This window comes from Sabethes cyaneus, chromosome 1 (assembly GCF_943734655.1).
Source record: "Sabethes cyaneus chromosome 1, idSabCyanKW18_F2, whole genome shotgun sequence".
Taxonomy (NCBI): domain Eukaryota; kingdom Metazoa; phylum Arthropoda; class Insecta; order Diptera; family Culicidae; genus Sabethes; species Sabethes cyaneus.
In genome coordinates this window covers 146,017,402-146,037,664 of record NC_071353.1, presented here as the reverse complement: position 1 = coordinate 146,037,664, position 20,263 = coordinate 146,017,402, and the positions used below count along the sequence as shown (strand labels likewise).

The following is a 20,263-nucleotide window of genomic DNA, read 5'->3' as shown; positions in this document are numbered from 1 at the left end:
GTCGCATAAACTGTGGCGTATTCGGGAGCTGTTGTTCGGTAAACGAAGTTATTCTTAAAATAATATGTGCAGGCAACAGTGGTGCAGCGTGTAACAAAGTATATTCAATCGGGATGGCGGTAATAATAAGAAGAAGAATAAGAAGCCAGTTGGCACGTCCTGTCCTAGTTTTCAATCACGGGTTTGAGAGAAAGAGACGGTAACGAAAGAGAAAGTACAGACGGTGGTAAAACGACGAACAGAGGTGATAATGGGTATTCGTATACGTATACGGGACGCGTGACTGATCGGACGTGACGAGTTGACGGTCGAGTTTACGCATTTACAAGGAGCTGTTTATGAAAAATCGGCCTGATTCCATCGAGAAACGGCTGTAACCTTCGCCGTAGCTTTTATGGGCTTAAACAACCAGTTAGGTGCTGGAACTAGCGTCTACACAGCGCCCTACTGAGCTTGGGATTTACGCATAGCGAAACGGATCAGTGCCTCTACATCAAAATCGTTGGTAAACTGAGAGTTTATCTGCTCGTTTATGTCGACGATATACTAATCGCTTGTCAGGATTCTTCCGAGATCGACCATGCGACCAAAGCATTGAGTGCGAAGTTCAACATTACCTATTTAGGAGAGGTAAGCTTCTTTCTAGGTCTGGAAATCCAGAGATTTGACGAGTATCCTGGAGGCTGGAGAGTTACATTCGTCGATTGATACCACTTCCCCATTCCCGGACAAAACGGCCTACCGGAGCCTCTCAGGCGCGGTGGTGGTGGATCTATCCTCGGTCGGAAGTTGTGCGCTCCACTAGCCATACTCTGAAATACTCCCACTTTGTATAATTGTATTCACAGTGAGCGAAAAAAGGCGCTGTATCCTTGACCAATTGCAGCTTGGCTTTTTTTTAACGAGTAGGGAAATCTGCTATCAGACACCTGAGAAGACAACTCAGGGAGTGGGGTTCGGTATCCCGACCCCCCTACTGGGGCGTGAGAATCCAGACCCACTAAAACCCTACTCGAGTCTCCAGCCTCAATCCCCCCTGGCACCACCTTATCGGTATTACTTCAAGGAGGGGCTATTGTGCTTAACGCACACTCTTAGATAACTACTGGACTATGGTAGTTAGGCTGTTTATTCGCCGTTGATCGGCTTTTCAGCGGTTTTGTAGCTCAAGTACGATCTGGGTAGCAGCCGCGTTGACCGTTCCCCAGACGTCCGAGCTAGAACACATCCTTTGGACTAAGTTATCCGGAGTAGTGTCCTGTCCGCTCACTGCCATCATGTTGCTTCTCACGCCCGCGAAGCGAGGGCATATGAAGAAAGCATGTTCTGCAGTTTCCTCAACGTCCACGCATTCGGGGCACGCAGGGGACTCCGCATGCCCAAACTTGTGCAGATACTGTCTAAAACAATCATGCCCTGACAGAATTTGTGTCAGGTGAAAGTTGATATCTGTTGACCCACCCGGATAGTTCCGGGATAAGTCGATGTGTCCACCGGCCTTTTGTGGAATTAGACCATGCCCGCTGCCATGTGGTCATCGAGGCCGATCTTGTAGTACTCCATATGCCTCTAGTTCCACGTTGGTTGAAGCACTCTACGTCCTCGCTGATGATGATACCAATAGGCATCATACCCGCTAAGACGCAGATTGCGTCATGTGAAACTGTGTGATACGCACTCGCCACTCTTAAGCACATGAGACGATAGGTGCTTTCCAGCTTGGCTAGATAACTTGGTACCTAACGCCGATGACCACACCGGCCCGCCATACCTGAGTATGAACTGGACCACGTTAGCTAATAGCCTTCGCTTGCTGCCATATACCGCAGAGCTATTAGACATCATACGAGACAATGCCGAAATAGCTGTGGAAGCCTTCTTGCAGGCATAGTCGACGTGGCTCCCGAACTTGAACTTATCGTCGACCATGACTCTAAGGAGTTTTAGGGATCGCGTTGACGAAATAGTGCAGTCCCCGACGCTGATATTTGCTTGCTGCACCGATTTGCGGTTGTTCACCACGATAACCTCCGTTTTATGATACGCTAGCTCCAGTTTCCTGGATCGCATCCAATCTTCAACAATGCTTATAGAGTGGGCAGCCGTCAACTCAACTTCTCTGATAGATTCACCGTAGACTTCCAAGGTGATATCGTCCGCAAAGCCGACAATCACCACCCCTACCGGGAACTTTAGCTTCAACACCTCGTCATACATGACGTTCCACAACACCGGGCCCAGTATGGAACCTTGCGGAACCCCTGCGGTGATTGGAACGCACTTCTGACCCTCCTCCGTGTTGTAGCATAGCACACGATTCTGGAAATAATTTTCCAGGATCTTGTACAGCGACACCGGCGCTTGGACGTTCCGAAGCGAGTTGGCTATGGAGTCCCAGCTAGCGCTATTAAACGCATTTCTCACGTCAAGCGTGACAACTGCACAATAGCGAATACCTGTCCTCTTGCGCTGGATCGCCACCTCGGCTGTCTTAGTGACAGACAAGATGGCATCCACCGTAGATTTGCCTTTTCGGAAGCCGAATTGGTTCCTTGACAGACCGTTTGTACTCTCAGTGTACTGTACGAGTCTGTTAAGGATAACCCTTTCCAGCACCTTGCCGGCAGTATCGAGCAGACAGATCGGCCTATATGACGAGGGGACACCCGGAGGTTTTCCCGGCTTCGGCAATAGGACCAGATTCTGTCGCTTCCATCTGTCCGGGAAGTTGCCAGCTTCCAGGCATCTACTCATTACTGGCCCGAATAATTCGGGTGCCTCCAGAATAGTCGCTTTAATGGCCATATTCGGGATTCCGTCTGGTCCAGGTGCCTTGCTCACCTTTAGGGACTTAGCGATCTCAATGAGTTCCTCGTTCGTAACCGTTACTTCCTCCCCGACCTCTAAACCGCCGTCGCCCACGTTACTTTGGATGTTCGGCACGGAGACCGACCATCCTACGCTATGGTCTGAGATACTGGAACGTCGGCCGTGGGACGACTCAGCGGGCCTTGGGCCTTGGCTCGTGGCGCGGAATGAGGCCCTCAATGATCCACTCCAGCATCTCTGGCGATCGCTCTACGGGCGCCATCACGCCCTTGGCCTTTGCCATTACGATCCTGTAGGCATCACCCCACGGGTTCGCATTGGCACTGGCACATAACCAAAGCAGGCTCGCTTGCTAGCTATTATCCCACTCTTAAGCGCTGCGCGTGCAGCAACTAGTGCTACTCGACAATCTGCTCTGCCCTCGTCCGAACGAGCTCTTTGCATAATTCTCCTAAGCAGGCTCCGCGAAGTTCCGCAATTTCTTCTGTCCACCAGTAAACCGGTGACCTACCATACCTAGGTCGGCTTTTCCTAGGCATGGTGGCGTCACACGCTCGCGACAGCACCTCAACCAAATGATCAGCGTTCGGATCGGGCGTATCGCGATCACCGCACTCTCTTCGGATCGCTTCCACAAATACTTCAGGATCGAAGTATGATGTCTTCCACCCACGGGTGGTTGGAGTATTGGCTCTACTCACCGCCTGCCGCCTCGTTATCTGACCAGCACCATAGCGGACCGCCTGATGGTCGCTGTGAGTGTAACCATTGTCTACCCTCCAGTCTCCTATCAGACCAGGACTGCCGAATGTCACGTCGATGATAGACTCTGCACCATTCCTACTGAAGGTACTTGTGGTGCCGACGTTGGCCAGGTCTACGTTGAGCTTTGGCAGAGCCTCAAGCAGAATCCGACCCCTATGGTTCGTGCGACGACTTCCCCACTCTACCTCCCAAGCGTTAAAGTCGCCCGCCACAACCACCGGCCTTAGACCAGTCAGCGCAACTGATACTCGGTCTACCATCCTCGTAAACTGCTCGATCGACCAACTCGGCGGGGCATAACAGCTGCAGTAGAACACTCCACCCACTTTGGCAACCGCAAATCCCTCATCTGCAGTTGACACAACCTCTTGAACCGGGAACCTGCTTGTCGTCCATATAGCCGCTATCCCGGACCTATCCGAGACCTAGTTACCGTTTCCGGCAGGGATGCGGTATGGGTCCGAGATGTTGGCAATGTCCGTCAACGACTCAGTAACTGCTTGGTATAACAGCTGCTGGGCCGCATGGCAGTGGTTCAAGTTTAGTTGCGTTACCTGTACTAATCCCGTGTTTTAGTCGCCGGCGCGCCTGCCGGGCACTTTGAGCCTCCTGTTGTGTACTTAGCGTCCCGTTGGCCTGTACATATCAGGCACTTGGGCGGTGCAGAACAGTCCTTCGCTATATGGCCCACACCGCCACATCTTCAACAAAGGTGGCTTCTGTCAGGCCCCTTACCGCTCCAGGACTTGTGCCCTCGCTCAAAGCACCAGAAGCAAGCCTCCGGCTGCTGGAACACGCTCAGTGGGCATACGGACCATCCCACCTTCAGCTTGGCCGCCTTCAGGGCTGTATTCCTGTCTACCAGTGGAAGTCTTATTGTAGCTACCTGGGTTCCCGCCACCCCCTTGCGCAGACGAACTGCTTCGGTAGTCACCACCACGTTACATTGCTCCTTGAGAGCTCGCGTCAGTTCGACCGCTTCAGTGATCTCGTCCAGGTTTTTAAGCTGCCAGGCTTCTGCCAGGCCAACTGCCATAAGTTCATCCCTGGAGGTCCGGAGTATCACCTAATCTTCATTAGCGAAGATACTCCCAACGACTGTAAATAAATCATTATCTATGTGGGAAGCGTTTGGTACGGGAGGTTCACGCTTTCTTCCTACCCTTTGATTCATTGGAATTCTTTCTGCGTTACGTCCCGCTCAGTTGACCTGGCCGTTGACAAGAAAAGTGATTGATTGAAGTAATCGTCTTTGTTGGCGCGGAAATGGGAGCTACTACTCTACTAGTCACGAAGGCAAGCGACACGGACGGTGTCTACCAACAAAGGAGTTATCTCACTTTATAAACCTTACTATCGCTCCTTTGAATATCTTCTGGCTTTCTACCTATTGTCATGTATTATGCGATCAATTATAAAAGTCAACCACAGTGAACAAATATATTCAGAAGTAATATTGATTTGATAGAAACACGTGTTTTCTTTGTTCGTCCCGGTTACCGAAAGTCCTTCCTGACAGTTAGTGCGTCTTGGTCAGCGATATTCTGTGCTCTTTTTTTGGACCTCACGCTAACAGCCATTTTCCAGGATGCTTTTAAGAACTGACTACGTTAGTTTGGGATTAAATTCGATCAAACAGACTGACACAATCAATGGTCCGGCCTTTTATCTATACCTATTAAAATAGATTTCTGTTTGTCTATCTGTCCTTATATTCCTTTTAGAATCGAAAACTACTGAACAAATCGGCGTGAAAATTTGCATGTAGAGGTTTTTGGGGCCAGAGAAGGTTCTCTCAATGGCAAAAGACCTCTCCCCCCACTAAGAGGAGGGGCTCCCATACAAATCTCTGTCTATAAAAATGGATTTCTGTCTGCCCTATGTTCCTTATAGAATCGAAAACTACTTAACCGATCGGAGTGAAATTTTGCATGTAGGGGTTTTTGGTGCCAGGGAAGGTTCTTATGGTGGTTAGAGATCACTCCCCACACTAAGAGGAGGGGGGAGGCTCCCATACAAATGAAACACGAATTTCTGCATAATTCGAGAACTAATCAAGCAAATGGAACCAAATTTAACATGTGGGGGGTTTCAGAGGCAGGAATTTTTTGAATGATGGTTTGAGACCCCTTATCCCTGTGGTAGGGGGATAAGGACTCTCATACAAATAAAACAGAAATTTTTGCGTAACTCAAAAACTAATCGAACTCGAGAAATTTTAGACTCTTTCATAAAACATTAATCAATAACAAGACCACCAAAAACTATCAATAGTAACATTAGATAATTCAGCGCGAGACGGCCACAGGCCGCGAGAGTTACCGGCGACCTGCCGTCGGAAGCGCCGGCCACTGCGGAGGGTAGCCCCCCGTAGAGATCACCTTTATCTAGTAGGTTTATTTATTTTCGTAGATCTACTGACCTCTATTACTTTCTTTCAGTTGGGTCACCCCTGAAAAATGGTACGTTGTACGAAAAGATTTTCCGTAAAATGTTACATCCGTGAAATGTTACAGGTTTTTCGTGAAATGGTATTCTGCGAAACTCTATATTCCGCGTTATGATCAACCGAGAATTGGTGTTCCGCAAAATGGTATTCGGCGAAATGGTTTGTAATGATGGCGAATATTTAAATGCTATCCGCTTTATTTTATCAGGCTAAGCAATGGGGGGAGTTGTTTTCTACTTTACTGTGAGGAAAATTTGTTTTTCCTTTTTCCTTTTTTTCGGGTTATCCAACTGGTCGCTTAATAGCGTATAAAACTCTGCGCTGGGCCCTTTTGTGTTGTCAACAAAGTGTCAGGGAGACCTCAAACATCAGTTCTACCTGACGAGACAGGCACTGGCGCCCACTAAAACACAGGTAGAGCCCCAAGCATAGCCGTCACGCCTATACCCGCAGGCGGAGGCGTTTCGGCCCTGCGCGGACTCCACGAACTGACTCTAAGATCTCTCTGCCAAAGGCCGGAATGTCATATTTTAGATATAATGATGATGATGACGATGATGATGATAATGATGATGATGACGATGATGATGATAATGATGATGATGAGAAGAAAAATAATAGATCGAATTTGTAAATGTGCTTTGGACTTTTTGTACCACTCGAGTTGCAATACGCGGTATAGTGAAGAAGTGGAGAATTCGTCAGCCCCGCCTGACACTGGTCTTCCCGCGCGCCCGCTTTTAGTTTTCCAACACAAACAACCACAAATGAACCAATAGATAAGACAAATTTCGGAGCAACTCGGATCAACTTATCAGGGCAAATTTAATCTTTCATCCCCTTCACAATGCATTCCCACGATACAAAGTAAATTGAGCGCAGCACAAGCTGGACGTTCGCGGTAGTCGACAGAAGCTTCAAAATATAGAGACTCGCCCGCCGAGACCAAAGTGCTGTAAAGCTCTGGGCTTAAACGTCTCTTTAAGACTCGACCCCTTCCCATAGACAGAGCCCGCGGGCAGCCATCAGAGCTCAGGACAGCCACGGGGCCAGTGCAAAAATCCTACTCTATCTAGCAGCACCGCCTAGCCGAAACTCGAACACGCGACACGAATTGACCTAATTTTCCCATCTGCTACCTAAGAAGTGCTATTACCCGTAATCATTACAGAGTGGTCCTTCGGCATCCAATCGGATCTGGTATCCCGCTTACATCCCCTTACTAACCCTAAGCCCCCGACCAACTGAATCAATCCGACATTTTTCGGAGATATTTGTGACAGTTGCTATAAATAGGGATGAATCCCAGAAAACTTCATCTATTGTCAGAGATCCCCATACTGGCCTTATTCTTAAACGGAATAAAAGCACTTTCTGAACAACGCTACAATCACATTTGGTAAAATTTTACCCCGAGTCCCACTTGAAATCACAAAAGTATTTTGATATATACCCACATTCAGAAGTAAACGTGACCGCTGTTCATTTACTGATTAGTTTAAAAGCCCTACACCACGACAAGGTTCAGTTTTATCGTAGGGTACTTTACTGTGAGGAAAATTTGTATATTAAAACACACATGAACTCCCCAGAAAAATGCAAAACTTAAGATTGTGACAAAGGTCATCCGAGATTCACGATTTATGTACAGCACAGTTTAATTTGTGGCAATACGAAGTTTGTCGGGTCAGCTAGTTCTCTAAAAATGCACTTACCTCTTGGTCATACGGATCTGCATCTTATCCAACACGATGGAACCGCCATCCAAATCGACTGTTTCATCGTTCTGGTTCGACTTGAACCTATTACGTTCTCTCCTTTCCTGCAAAATACTTGCCGCGCTACATTGCTGACTGCAATATGTAGTGACATACGACGTTATAGTTAAGATTAACGATAAGGACTTCTCGCTTTTCTATTCTAATGACTGCTGGCACCTATTTCTGGTATTTTTCAAGTAATGACTGCAAGAGATGTGGCGACCACTTTTATTTTTCGAATAGATGGACTTAAACCGGCCTACCGGCGGTAAGAATAGTTCCTCTCGTTGTGCACTTTGCTTTTATGAGTAACGAGGCTGTTCCTGAAGACAAATTCCGCCGGGCACAGGTCACATTTGAAAGGTTTTACCACAACCGCGCTGTGAACCGTCCGGTGACGGTCTCGACCGCTGGCCGATTCGAACGACGATCCACAAATGTCACAATCGTACGGGTTCACGGGTTCAACGACGGACGTGTGTTTTTTCATGTGCGAATATCGACCACTAACCGACTTGAACGCTAAACCGCACACGCCACATTTGTAGGGTTTTAATTCGTTCGATTGGTGAATTTTCATGTGAGAATGTCGACTGCCACGTGTTTTGTAGGATGCACCGCAGATGTCGCACTTATATGGTTTCAGCCCAACGTTCGTATGGATTTGCTTGTGGCTGTTCAGACTGCTGCGTGTCTTGTACGATGCGCCGCAGATGTCGCACACGAACAGTCGCTCCGCGCTGTGACTGCGCATATGGGCTACCAGCTGAGAATTCATTTGGAAACCCTTTCGGCAAACGGGACACTTATGCGGCCGATCAGCGATGTGTCGCTTCTGGTGAAGCGTCAGTTGCAGTTCCAGGGTGAAACATTTGTGGCATGTTTCGCACTGGAAATTCTTTTCCGTCAAATGCTTCGCCGTATGATAGTGCAGCCGGACGGAATTGCTGAAAGATTTGTCACACACGTTGCACCTGAACGGCCGTTCGATGCCGATGTGACGATCCATGTGGTATCGCAGTAGACACCTTTTACTGAATATTTTACCGCAAATGTCACAGGGATGTTCCCGTGGACCGCCTGCGGCGGTTCTACGACTCGGTTTCGAACTGGGGGCAAAGCTGGAACAGAGAAGAAAGCGATCGATGAATTATAGAGTTGAATTATCAATTTCATTGGTCAAAATATTTGAATGAGTAAGCGCAACCTAGTGAATACCATGATAGGTAAGATTTATCCTATCTTTACGCACGGCGGAACTCGCTTTTTGTGGGCACGAAGTCCGCTAGCGCTCCGATACCGTACACCGCAGGTGTCGCATTCGAACGGTTTTTCCTCGAGTTCCTCCGAGTGCTCAGACATAAGCTTTACGCGGATCTTAAATCTGTTTCCCCAAACCGAGCGTTCTCTGTCACATTCCACCGATTTTTTCTCAAGGCGCGTGTGTTTCTTCGTGTGAACATTTCGTATAGCAGCAGTCTTGAAGGATGCCCCGCAAACGTCACACTTGTAGGGTCGGTCCTCCGAGTGCTGAGACATGTGTGCCGAAAGCTTTGCGCGAAACTTAAATTCGTTCCCGCAAACCGAGCACTTGTACGGACGCTCTACGCTATGCGTTTTCTGGTGCGTCAGTAAATGTCCGCTTTGGGAAAACCTTTTTCCACATATTTCACACTTAAAATTCTTAACCCTTGTATGGGTCAGCATGTGAATGTCTAGACTACTGGTCGTGGCGAACGTTTGGTTGCATATGCCACAAGTGATTGAACGCTCGTTCGTGTGTTCTTTCATGTGAGCCATCAAACTACTTTTTTGGACATACGCTTGGTCACAAATTGTACACACATGCTGCTGTGGTTTGTAGTGCATGGCAATGTGTGCCGCTAGATAACCATCGTTTAAGTACAATTTTCCGCAAATGTTACATTTCTTCTTTTCGCGATTATGCGTTTTTAGGTGTTGCTTCAACGAGTAATTATTGAAAAATTGTTTACCGCAAATGCTACATATACTCAAATCCTTTATGTGCATCTTCATATGTGTGCCGAGCGAACTACTACATCTGTAGCGATTACCGCAAATTTTGCAACTGTTTTCTGCTAAAGTGTCCCTACATCGACGGGCAATGGCAGTATTGCACCTATCCTCCAAATTTTCCGCGTCACTGTAACAGAAGAAAACCAGGTGATAGATTGGGAGACGAAAGGTTTTCAAAGTAAGAATTTCTGCAATCAAAAGCATTCTAATGTTCGAGTTCGAACTCTATACAAATGACAAAAGCCACTAGCGTACCTATCAGTTCCTGAAAAGCATTTCACATCACCAGAAACGTGGTTGTTCTATTTCTGAGATCGAACACTAATTCACATACGAAATCGGTTAGCTGTTAGTGGTATGGTCACGTCTGACCAGGTTGCACGGTGCAAACGTATGGTGAATGACCCGTAAATTAAACCACTCTATCATTGGCTCAACAACAACATATCGATTCACTATATGAAATATTGCATATTCATTCAATTATTTTAGATAAAAATAGTGCAAAATTACCTGCAACTTTCAGCTTTTATATGATCGTTAAACACTGCAGCAGGAGGTGATTCTGCCACTTCATCAATGATGTCGATTGCAGGTTCTTGTTTTACAACCGTTGTACCGTCTACGGGGGTTCCAAACGTCGGCGTAGTTTCACAGAAAAGTTCATTTGTTTCGTCTGCTGGTGGCTCATTCTTCACATCAAAGCTAATATCAGTTATAATAAATTCTTCCACCTTTATCGCGGTGGATTCTTCCAACTCTTCCAACTTTATTGAAACTGTTTCCTCCATTTCGTTTCGCATTCCGGACGATCACTGTACTTATAGCGATGATTTTTTAAAATATTTAACTTCTAAACCGTATTCCTCACTCGTTTAACTCGAAAAACTTGCTTTTACATTTGTAATGATAAATGTATTTATATTATTTATGTATAAAATCTGTAACTAAAACCATTTCAGCACTTTTCCAAAACAGCTCAAAACAGACTAAAACATGACGTACAACACACTAAATAAGATTTAATCAACAACGAAAATAAATCCTCCCGGTGCTGTACGCTGTACCAATCCTATGTGAAGTAGTAGAGGTGTGGAACAACGTACCGTTTGATTGTGTTAGCAGCGCAAATAATGTAAACAGCAAGGGTGACGTCAATCTCGCCCTATTCTTCTACGGGCATAAAAAAGCATAAACATTGTGCCGTACAACGATGACACTAATACACCTATACTTTTCAGCATATTACGAACACAAACATGCCGCGTTTGCCGTACCTAAGTAATAGTGTACATAGGTACCAATCAACTGTGATGATTGTTCGGACGAAAAGAAAACGATTGTACGCGACTTTTCCCCGAAGTCCGTTTTCACGAAAAAAACCGTTTCCCCGAATAAAGTTTCCCTAAAAGCAATTCTCTCGAAAGCACTAGGGTCTTTTTCTAATTCCCGTCGTATTAAGGAAAGTCATTCTAATTTTCATCATTTGCTGGATGGATTTAGTGAATACTCCAAAAGTTCTTGTACTGATTTAACTAAAACACACTTACCTTCCGATCCGTGAACTTTGAAATCACTGAAAAGCGACTATTAAAGCATATTATTGAAATTACGCAACTGACTTTATTGCTAAAATTCGTCGTACCGTTTTAAAATCCGTCCAACAAAATTTTTCATCGTCCGAACTAAAAATCACAACAATGTTTACAAAGCTAACGCGCATGTATTTGTGTAGAACGGCATGACAAATGTTATTCTACAAAATTTCTGCAGGTCAGGCAAGTTTTTCTGGCTGTAGAATAACGACAATGCCTTGGGTGAGTTATTTTCATTTATGAATGACGGAAATTAGCACGATTAGTCGACATTGTTTTCTTCGTCGCACGAAAAAACGTAGGAAATTTGGCTGGTAGGACTTCTTTAATGATAAAAAGCATTTAAATAGATCTCAGCTCACTTTGATTGATTGCGTATGATAGACAACTAACTAAAATATTAGGGAATAACTAGTTTTGCATTGTGTGTCATAAAAATGCTGATATTTTTAATAATTTGTGTTGAGTAGGACGGGAATAGGCAATTACGACGATGTAGCAACATACCCTACTTACCGGAAATAAAGTTTCTGAAAAGCATTAATTTCCCGAAATTATAGGGTTACCACATCGGTCCAACTGAAAATCAATACATTTTTTGCTCGAACATGCGGATGAAGTCGGATGAAGATTAGATTCGACTTAGTTTGGACGGTTTGAACAACCTAACCCCCTTTTCCTTGTATTTAGACTACAGAAGGTACAAGTCACACAATGCTGAACAAATGTGATGATCGTGATTATGTACCAAGCCAACCATACAGATAATCAAATTAAACACTGTTGTACATATAGCCAAATGCTTCCTTGTATAAATGCTATGATGAGTATCTGTGAGCCAGCTAAACTTACTTACTTACTTAATTAGCCTAACGTTTTACAACAAGGCCTGCGCAGTATAATTTCTCCATCTGTTTCGGTCCACGGCAACTGATCTCCAGTTTCGCGGGCACCCAGTGCTCGCCAGATCTCGCTTCACCTGGTTCTTAGCACCCGCCGTTCAAAAACTCCGAAGGCTCGTAGGCCCTCTTCTAGCAGTGTCCACGTTTCAAGCCCGTAGAAGACAACCGGTCTAATTAGCGTTTTGTACAGTGTGCACTTTGTACGGGGGCTCAGATTGTTCGACCGCAAGTGTTTATGGAGTCCGTACCCAAGTAACAATGGTAGCTGAATTGCAAGAGCAATGGCTGTTTACAGGTTGGTTTAAGGCGATCAAAGCTGCATAAAGTAAGCACTCAAATGGTGTTCAAATAAGCAATGTTTAAGCTACTTTAAGTTTTTCAAACCAGTTCTCTCCCAAAAGCTGATAAAAAAGCTTAATAGCGGATTTTTCTGCTAAACAATCTGCTTCTAAACAGCCATAAACATCATACCGATTTACGGCTGCTTAAAGGTATTAAAATGTAGAGTGGAAGCCTTCATTAGGCTTACAGCTTTTAAACAACTTTAAGTCTGCTTAAGGGTGTTAAAGTGGCTTTACAAACTTCCACCAAGTTTTCTTTCGGCTCACAGCACACATACTGTCAGATCACAGAATTTCCCAATTCGGCTGACAGCAAAAGTTTGCCAGTTATCGACATTATCGACTGCTTCACGCTAGGCGGGCTAGGCTTTAGGTGTAAAGATATTCTCACTGTCTGTTCTGCAGATGCAAATGGGGCGGATGGGTAAGTGCTTATGGCTCAAAAGATGGCGGGTTCAATTCCCGGAAAAAAAGATATGCATTTTTTAAGTAGAGCTTGATTATACGAATTAAAGTTATTCGAAATTAAAAATATCGCGTTCGAAACATGTTCACAGCAAAAAATTATAATAAGGCTGCGCCCCATTTTTTTAATTTAAAAAGATTTTTTTTTGGCTGCATAAAGGTTGATGAAGCGTTGATTAAGCGACTGGAAAAGCAGATTGCAAAATTATTTCTCGTTCTACAAATAGAATTGACAGCATTGCGTAAATGGGCTATTTAGGAGCGCAAAAAACTTCCTCTTAAGCTTCATTGCAGCTTTGAAAGCAGCTATTAATTAGCCTGAAGCTTGATAAAATCACCAGATTTAGATGTTTAAGAGCTGAAAAAAGGTTTTTATTTCTAAACCTAAACCATAGATCAGCCACAGGTTGAATAAAATCAGCTATAAAAGTGTTTGATCAGCCTGAAATTGTTACTTGGGATATCGAGTACCTAGTTCAAAATGTTAGAGAAGGTCGTTGCAGCAGTGTTTACATCCTCATTATCTAAAGCTGTGCTCCAATTGATGCTTTTGAAAACATTTAGAATAACCTCGAAATCAGCATGGGCGGAATCGTAGAAGACGGCCGGAGGTGCATTACTTACGTCGCGGAGTATTTGTTGACTGGTTAGTTACTTGTAGTAACTTGTAGTCCTAGGTAGTAACTAGCAGAGTTGGATGATGCTGAACATGCTTGACAAGCGGGGAAGCCGCTATCGTCACTTCCGGGTCCTGGCGGCGAATACTAGCAAAGCTTAGATCAAGGAGGCGCCTATTTTCATAGGGTATATCGTTTACTTGTTGTACGGTTGCAGTACTATAGCAATCGAGTAATTCTTTTCACCTGTTCGCGTGCGTAATGGCGGCTAGTGGGTACAACTTTCGGAAAACGTTAGCATGCCTTTGGCAACTTTATTCACGTCAGTCAAATTGATATTTCCAGCCTTGGTTGTTGTTGTAGAACTTTCAAGCGTACGAGAACAGTGTTCCCAAAAGCAAATAAACATAGTCGAAAAGTGTACCTATTAGCCGCCATTAAGCGCGCGAAATGGTGGAGAGTGATTTGCGATAAAGTGTCATCTGACGCAGATGAGATCGATGCTACTCCGTAAATTGAATTAATATGTGCTGTGCATTTAGATTAATAGAGACTCGGATGCAATCAGGAAGTATCACAGATAGCACACAAGAATAGTCTACGGACTGAGAGTTTGACATTTACCCATATTTGCTCGACGGGCAACCAATCGATGTTTTTTTACTAGGGGAAGACGGGGTAAGACGGCCCCCCTAAGCGAATAAATTGCTAGCATAAAATGTGTACGAAAATTCACATTTTCTTGTTCCACACATGGAAAAGCATTCATTTATCTACCATTAAAAATTATATAAAGAATTAATTAGTTTATTTTTCTGTGATTTTTCATCAATTTTCGAAACGTCTAAAAATTACTCGTTCACAACCAGGCGGGGTAAGAAGGACCACCAAAGGGGTAAGACGGACCATGGCGGAGTAAGGCGGATTGTGGCAGATTTGAAGGTTTCTTTGAGTTGTAAACACAATTTCAATATTATTTACTAAGTAAGAACAAGTTCTTAAGGGGTCTTTAGGGACATGCTAAAAGAAGGTATAGTTTAATTTAGACACCTACTAAAAGAAGGAACTTTACTACTAGTTCAATTTTGAAAATAAGAGTAGACGTTATTTTACTCCACTGGTTTTTATTTACTCTTTTCTTGGTGTTATTTTTGTTGATTTGTCAGCAGGACGTTTACTCTTCGAATACCATTAACTTTAGGTGAAGGTAAAGTAAGCAACGTTAAGTGAATTGGAATCATCGAATTTTGATTCCGTTAGATCCAAATTTACATTGATTGTGTTATTCGAATGGCACTTGTTGGCTTCTTTTGACGTGGGAGGCTCTGTGTTAGGCAGGATGATCTCAGATTCAGGAATAATTTTTATTACAGGTGTACTCTATTTCGAAAAAAACACTGATGAAGCCTGCAAGCAGAGATGCCAGAAGTGAAGACATGTCTTCATTTTGAAGACATTTTGGTTACAAAAAAGTGAAATGTCTTCACTTGAAGACATGTGAAGACATGTCTTCACCATGCAATTTAAATGGGCGGAAAGCCGAAAGCAGACAAATGAAGACATTTTTCCTTGATTCGTGAAGACTTTTCAAAAAATCACCTGGCATCTCTGCCTGCAAGTCGTAAACGAAATGCGTATCTGTCAGAATAATAAAATAGTTAGTCAAATTTAACAGGAAAAAGGTTGGTTTTTTCATTCAATATTTTTAAAATCTATTAAGACACTAAACAGAAGAACTTTAGGCAATTATGAGCACTATGACGTATGACCCTTTTACCCCGTGAAAAACGGCCCGTCTTACCCCTAGCTAACAAATTACATTATTTTGCTTTTATCTCTCAATCCGTACTATTTTATATATATTTTCCGCCACACGCAGAACAAGAATTGCCCAATTAAAGTCAGTGGTAAGAGAAACGTCAAAATACTTAGCTTTTTTTGCTGAAAAACCTTAAATTTGTTGCTGCTGAAATTATATCGCATGAAGACACTGCGAACGAAAAGTTTGTTTTGATTCTAGTTTTGACGTTGGATACGGCTGAGTGCCACAGGTTGTCTCGAAAGTGTTTAAATAGGCTAATAAACAAAGCATACTGGGGCATTTGTAGAAAATTTAAGGATTTCTTGACGAAATCGATGTGGTCCCTCTTACCCCGCCGGGCCTTCTTACCCCTTGTTCCCCTACAGAGGTCTGCAATTGGCGGTGGACCGCAATCAAAACTCCGCCGCCCGTACCTTTGCGACTGTTGTGTACCCTTCGATCAGAACGCAAGACCTTGTAATTCGGCCCAAATATCTGCCGAGAGCGCAGGAATGACCCGACTGCGACGGGGAGGTCGGGACGTCCATAATCCCACCTACAGTTCGTAACAATAATGAGTATCACGCTGAGCGGTGAAATATGCGGTTGTCTAAAGTCACGGTCGTTCTGAAGGAATATCCTCGCTCCAGGGTAGCCGTGTCAGTTTGTCCAGAAACCGTTTCGTTTCGTCCGGAAACCGAGAAAGAGTTGTGCCGTGAACAAATTCCAAACCGTCGTATTCCGTAGTTGAATCTACAAGCACGACTTACCTACCTGGCCAGATCACTCTTTGGAAGGTAGGAGATGATGTTTGACGCATTGCATGCTCCAGCATGACACCCGTTCATAAATAAGCAAAAGTAGTTGCCATGGTTATGATAGAGTTGAAATAGTTATAGAATTGCAGTATTGTGAATCGCAGTAAAGATTTAATAGATCGAGCACATTTTGAGCAAGAAATGGCAGATTTCCACAAGAAGCCATGGAGATTTCCATCTCCATCGTGCTTGGATTAATGGAGGCGCATGGTTATTTTCGGATATCCGGCGAGTTAGATTATGAAAGTGGCATCTCATTAAACAGATTAGTGTGTTTTATAAGCAAGTTTGTGTTCGGCCTAAAGCAGAGCCTATTTTCATACAGACTACATTTTGTCATGCTTTTTTCTCCTGTACGTAACAAGAATAGATTTGTTTGACCGGTCTAAATGGAATACATCACGCCAATTAGGGCAATAATAGTTTAAGCTCAACTAGATCATTGAACGATGACGTGATATGATAGTTTAGGTACGTTGTTAACATGGACTTTCAGTAATAACGATATAACCGGTAGTACTTTTTTAGCAATGCCAGTGTAAGCGAATTTTTATTACAAAAAATATTCTGGAAAGCAAATCGCTAGTGTGTTTCCTTATGACGCTTAAGAGAGCCTTTTCCAATAAACTGTGCATTACACAAGTCACATTTAAATGGTTTTCGATCGACGTAGGTGTGCAGTTTCTTGTGATAGTTCAAAGCGGCGGTTGTTTTGTACGTCGAACCACAGATGCCGCAGTTGTACAGTCGTTCATCGCTGTGACTACGCATATGTTCTTTTACGTTACACCGGCGAAGGAACCCTTTACCGCAGATCGAACACTTGTGCGGGCGATCCTTTGAGTGATATTTCATATGGAGTGATATTTGAAATTTCAGAGCAAAATATTTCTGACATATATCGCACTGGAATTTCTTTTCTCGAGTATGAATGGCTTTGTGGCCCTCAAGTGCTTTGGCTGACTTCAATTTCTTGTTACATATATCACACTCGAACGGTAGCTCCTTGGATCTATGCACTCTGCTGTGAATGTCCAACTCTTTTGTTGTCGTGTACAGTGAGCCACAAATATCACACTTGAATGGTTGCTCGAATGGCTGAGCTCCAGCGATGCGCTGCATGTGCACTTCAAGCTTTTCTTTGGTAGAAAATTTCATTCCGCAATGAGAACATTTAATGTATGCTGTATTTAAATGCTTTTGTATATGGCGACTAATACCGCTTTTTTGGCTGAACCCTGCTCCACATATGTCACACTTAAAAGGTCTTGGATCGACGTACCCGTGACGTTGCCTGTGGTAGTTTCGACTCCAAGCAGTAGTGAATGCTGAGCCACAAATGTCACATTTGAATGGTCGCTCCTTGCTGTGGCTGCGCATATGTACTTCAAGCTTGTGCTTTTTCGTGTAACCTTTTCCGCAGATCAAGCACTTGAGCGGACGATCCGCAGGCAAGATGTGTGTTTTCCTATGAACGTTTAGGGCGTTTAATGTCTTGAACGATTTGCTGCAAGTATCACACTTGAATCGTCGTTCATCGTTGTGACGATAATTAGTATGGCTCACAAGTAAAACACGACGAGCGAACCCTTTTCCGCACAGCAAGCATTTGTGCGGGCGATCGGTGTCGTGTTGCTTTAAGTGCGTTCTGAGGTATATTTCCAGAGCGAAATGTTTGTCGCATATTTCACATTTGAACTTTTTTTCTCCGGTATGGCTCAATTTGTGGCACACGAGGCTGCGTTTTTGGGCGAAATTTCTTCCGCATATGTCGCACTCAATTGACTGTGGGGCCCTATGAGATTTTCTGTGCATCGTGAGACTATTTTTCCTCCGAAATTCCTTGCCACAAATATCGCAACTGTGTTGCTTCGGCTGCTGGTCGCTAAAACAAAAAAGATGTAAATTGATAGATTGTGGAATATATACCTAATAGGCAGTTTCTTTTCTTAAACGACTAGTTTGGTAACCATGCAATCACCTTTGAATCATTGGCGGAACTAGCGCTCATTCCTAGGGGGGGCTATAGCCCTCGGAATTTTTTTCAACCATTTTATTTCGTCGGCATATTAAAATTTAATGCACATTAATGCCTGGAATCTTATAACAGTCATGCAAATAAACTTTACTCTGAAGTTTTTCGTACCTATAGTTATCTAACTATTGGTTTTTCAAAAATTAAAAAACTTAGTCAATTTTTCTAGGGGGGGCTAAATCTTTTCTAGGGAGGGCTTAGCCCCCCCTAGCCCCCCCCCCCTAGTTCCGCCAATGCTTTGAATCCTTCAATAACCGCCTAAGTTTTAGTGCTGTGTTTAGAAAATGTTTAAGCATTGCATTTCTGGTATTTTTTACTGCAAGTTGCTGTACATTAGCTTTTTGACACCAAAACATCATTCAAATTCTTCTAGTCAGTAGTACTCAGTAGCAAATAAGCATTGTCAGCACTATAACAAGGTTAGCAGTAAAAAAGTAACCGTAAATTTTGCCAAGTCTTAAGTACCATTTAAGGCAATTTAAATGCTTATTGAATTACATTTGAATAGTATTGGTAAGACCTACTGGTTAAACTACATATTTATAGCCAATTGTTTTTAAATAGAAAAGGTGTAAAATTACCTGAAACCATCAGCTCTATTGTTTTCGTCAGTAGTAGGAGACGCTTCTGGTACTTCATTACTGACGTCTATGGCGGCAGATGCTTGTTCTACAACCGTTGTATCTCCGGAGACAGCCGTCGGTATTGTTTCACAGGAGCCTCCGTCAATTTCGTCGTTGTCCGGTTCCTTCACCGCGTCCAAGATATCGATTATAATAAGCTCTTCCACCTTTATCGCAGTGCATTCTTCTAACTTTATTGAAGCTAAACTTTTCATTTCGTTTCGCATTCTTGCAACCGGACCACTCTATAGCAACGCACTTTTTAAAACACAATTTTGAACTCATTAATGTCGAAATACTTGCTTTTAGGTATATGTAGGAATACAGGTAAAATATTAAAATAAAATTGCAGCTACAGGTGCAGAAAGGCAAAAACAAAAACAAGACGTACACACTAAAACAAGATTCAACCTACAACGTTTCGTGATTCGGGAATTCATTCATTCTGCTGAGATTCGTGCTAAAATACATTATCTTTTTTAGCGTGTACGAAAAGTTTATACCGGCGTCAAGCTAGGCGAAAAAGCCTATCAGCAGAAAAATGTATAGGGTTGCCGAAAAATCACTAGCAAGTAAATTTACCAACTAGAAAGCGCCATCTGTGAGAATCTCAGTTCCGAAAGCCTTTTTGAATATTTAAAAAACCGGTTCGGTTTTATTGTCGTCTGCCAGCAATACCTTAGCGAGATAGTTACAAACCTGAAAGCGACATCTATAAAACTAGCGTCAAGTTGTACTGCCGAAACGACAAAGATTCTTGGGAACCATGAACAAACTACGTAAAGCAGCGCACAACTCTAGATAGAATTAACAAAAGGGCGAAGTCGCAAATGTAAACAAAACGAGTGAGAGTTAGTTTTTGCTGGGCCAGCATAGGAAAATCAACTCTCACTCGGTTTGTTTACGCTTGCGACATTCGCCCTTTTGTTAGTTCTATCTTCAACTATACAACAGATCGTTACGTCAGACGTTGGATATTCCCTTATGAGCAATCCATTAGGCAAGATACGAACCAACACGAAAGCGACACCTGTAAGCTCAGCATCGATTCACCTAGAAAACACCGAAAAGATGTTTGTTTAAAAATCACAACCGAAAAATATATCAGTGCTAAAGTGACATCTGTAAGCACCTTATTAAATAAAATTTGCCAGCCATTGCTTCTTCGAAGAAATGCACATACTTGAAAAAGTTATCTGAAAATTTTTATATGAAACATGAAAAAA

At 43.5% G+C, this 20,263-nt stretch overlaps 2 protein-coding genes across 2 annotated transcripts; both read right to left on the bottom strand.

Moving 5' to 3' along the window:
* Positions 1–7,992: 7,992 nt before the first annotated feature.
* Positions 7,993–8,946, bottom strand: LOC128743621 (zinc finger protein 454-like). Its single transcript, XM_053840232.1, has one exon. It carries the CDS (start codon positions 8,810–8,812, stop codon positions 8,063–8,065), a length of 750 nt encoding a protein of 249 aa, XP_053696207.1. The 5' UTR covers positions 8,813–8,946; the 3' UTR covers positions 7,993–8,062.
* On the bottom strand, positions 8,946–19,376 carry LOC128746365 (zinc finger protein 266-like). Its single transcript, XM_053843418.1, has 4 exons — positions 18,996–19,376; positions 17,018–18,264; positions 10,354–10,651; positions 8,946–9,967 (listed from the first exon to the last, which is right to left on the bottom strand). Exons 1-4 carry the CDS (start codon positions 19,262–19,264, stop codon positions 9,037–9,039), a joined length of 2,745 nt encoding a protein of 914 aa, XP_053699393.1. The 5' UTR covers positions 19,265–19,376; the 3' UTR covers positions 8,946–9,036.
* Between the last annotated feature and the right edge of the window lie 887 nt (positions 19,377–20,263).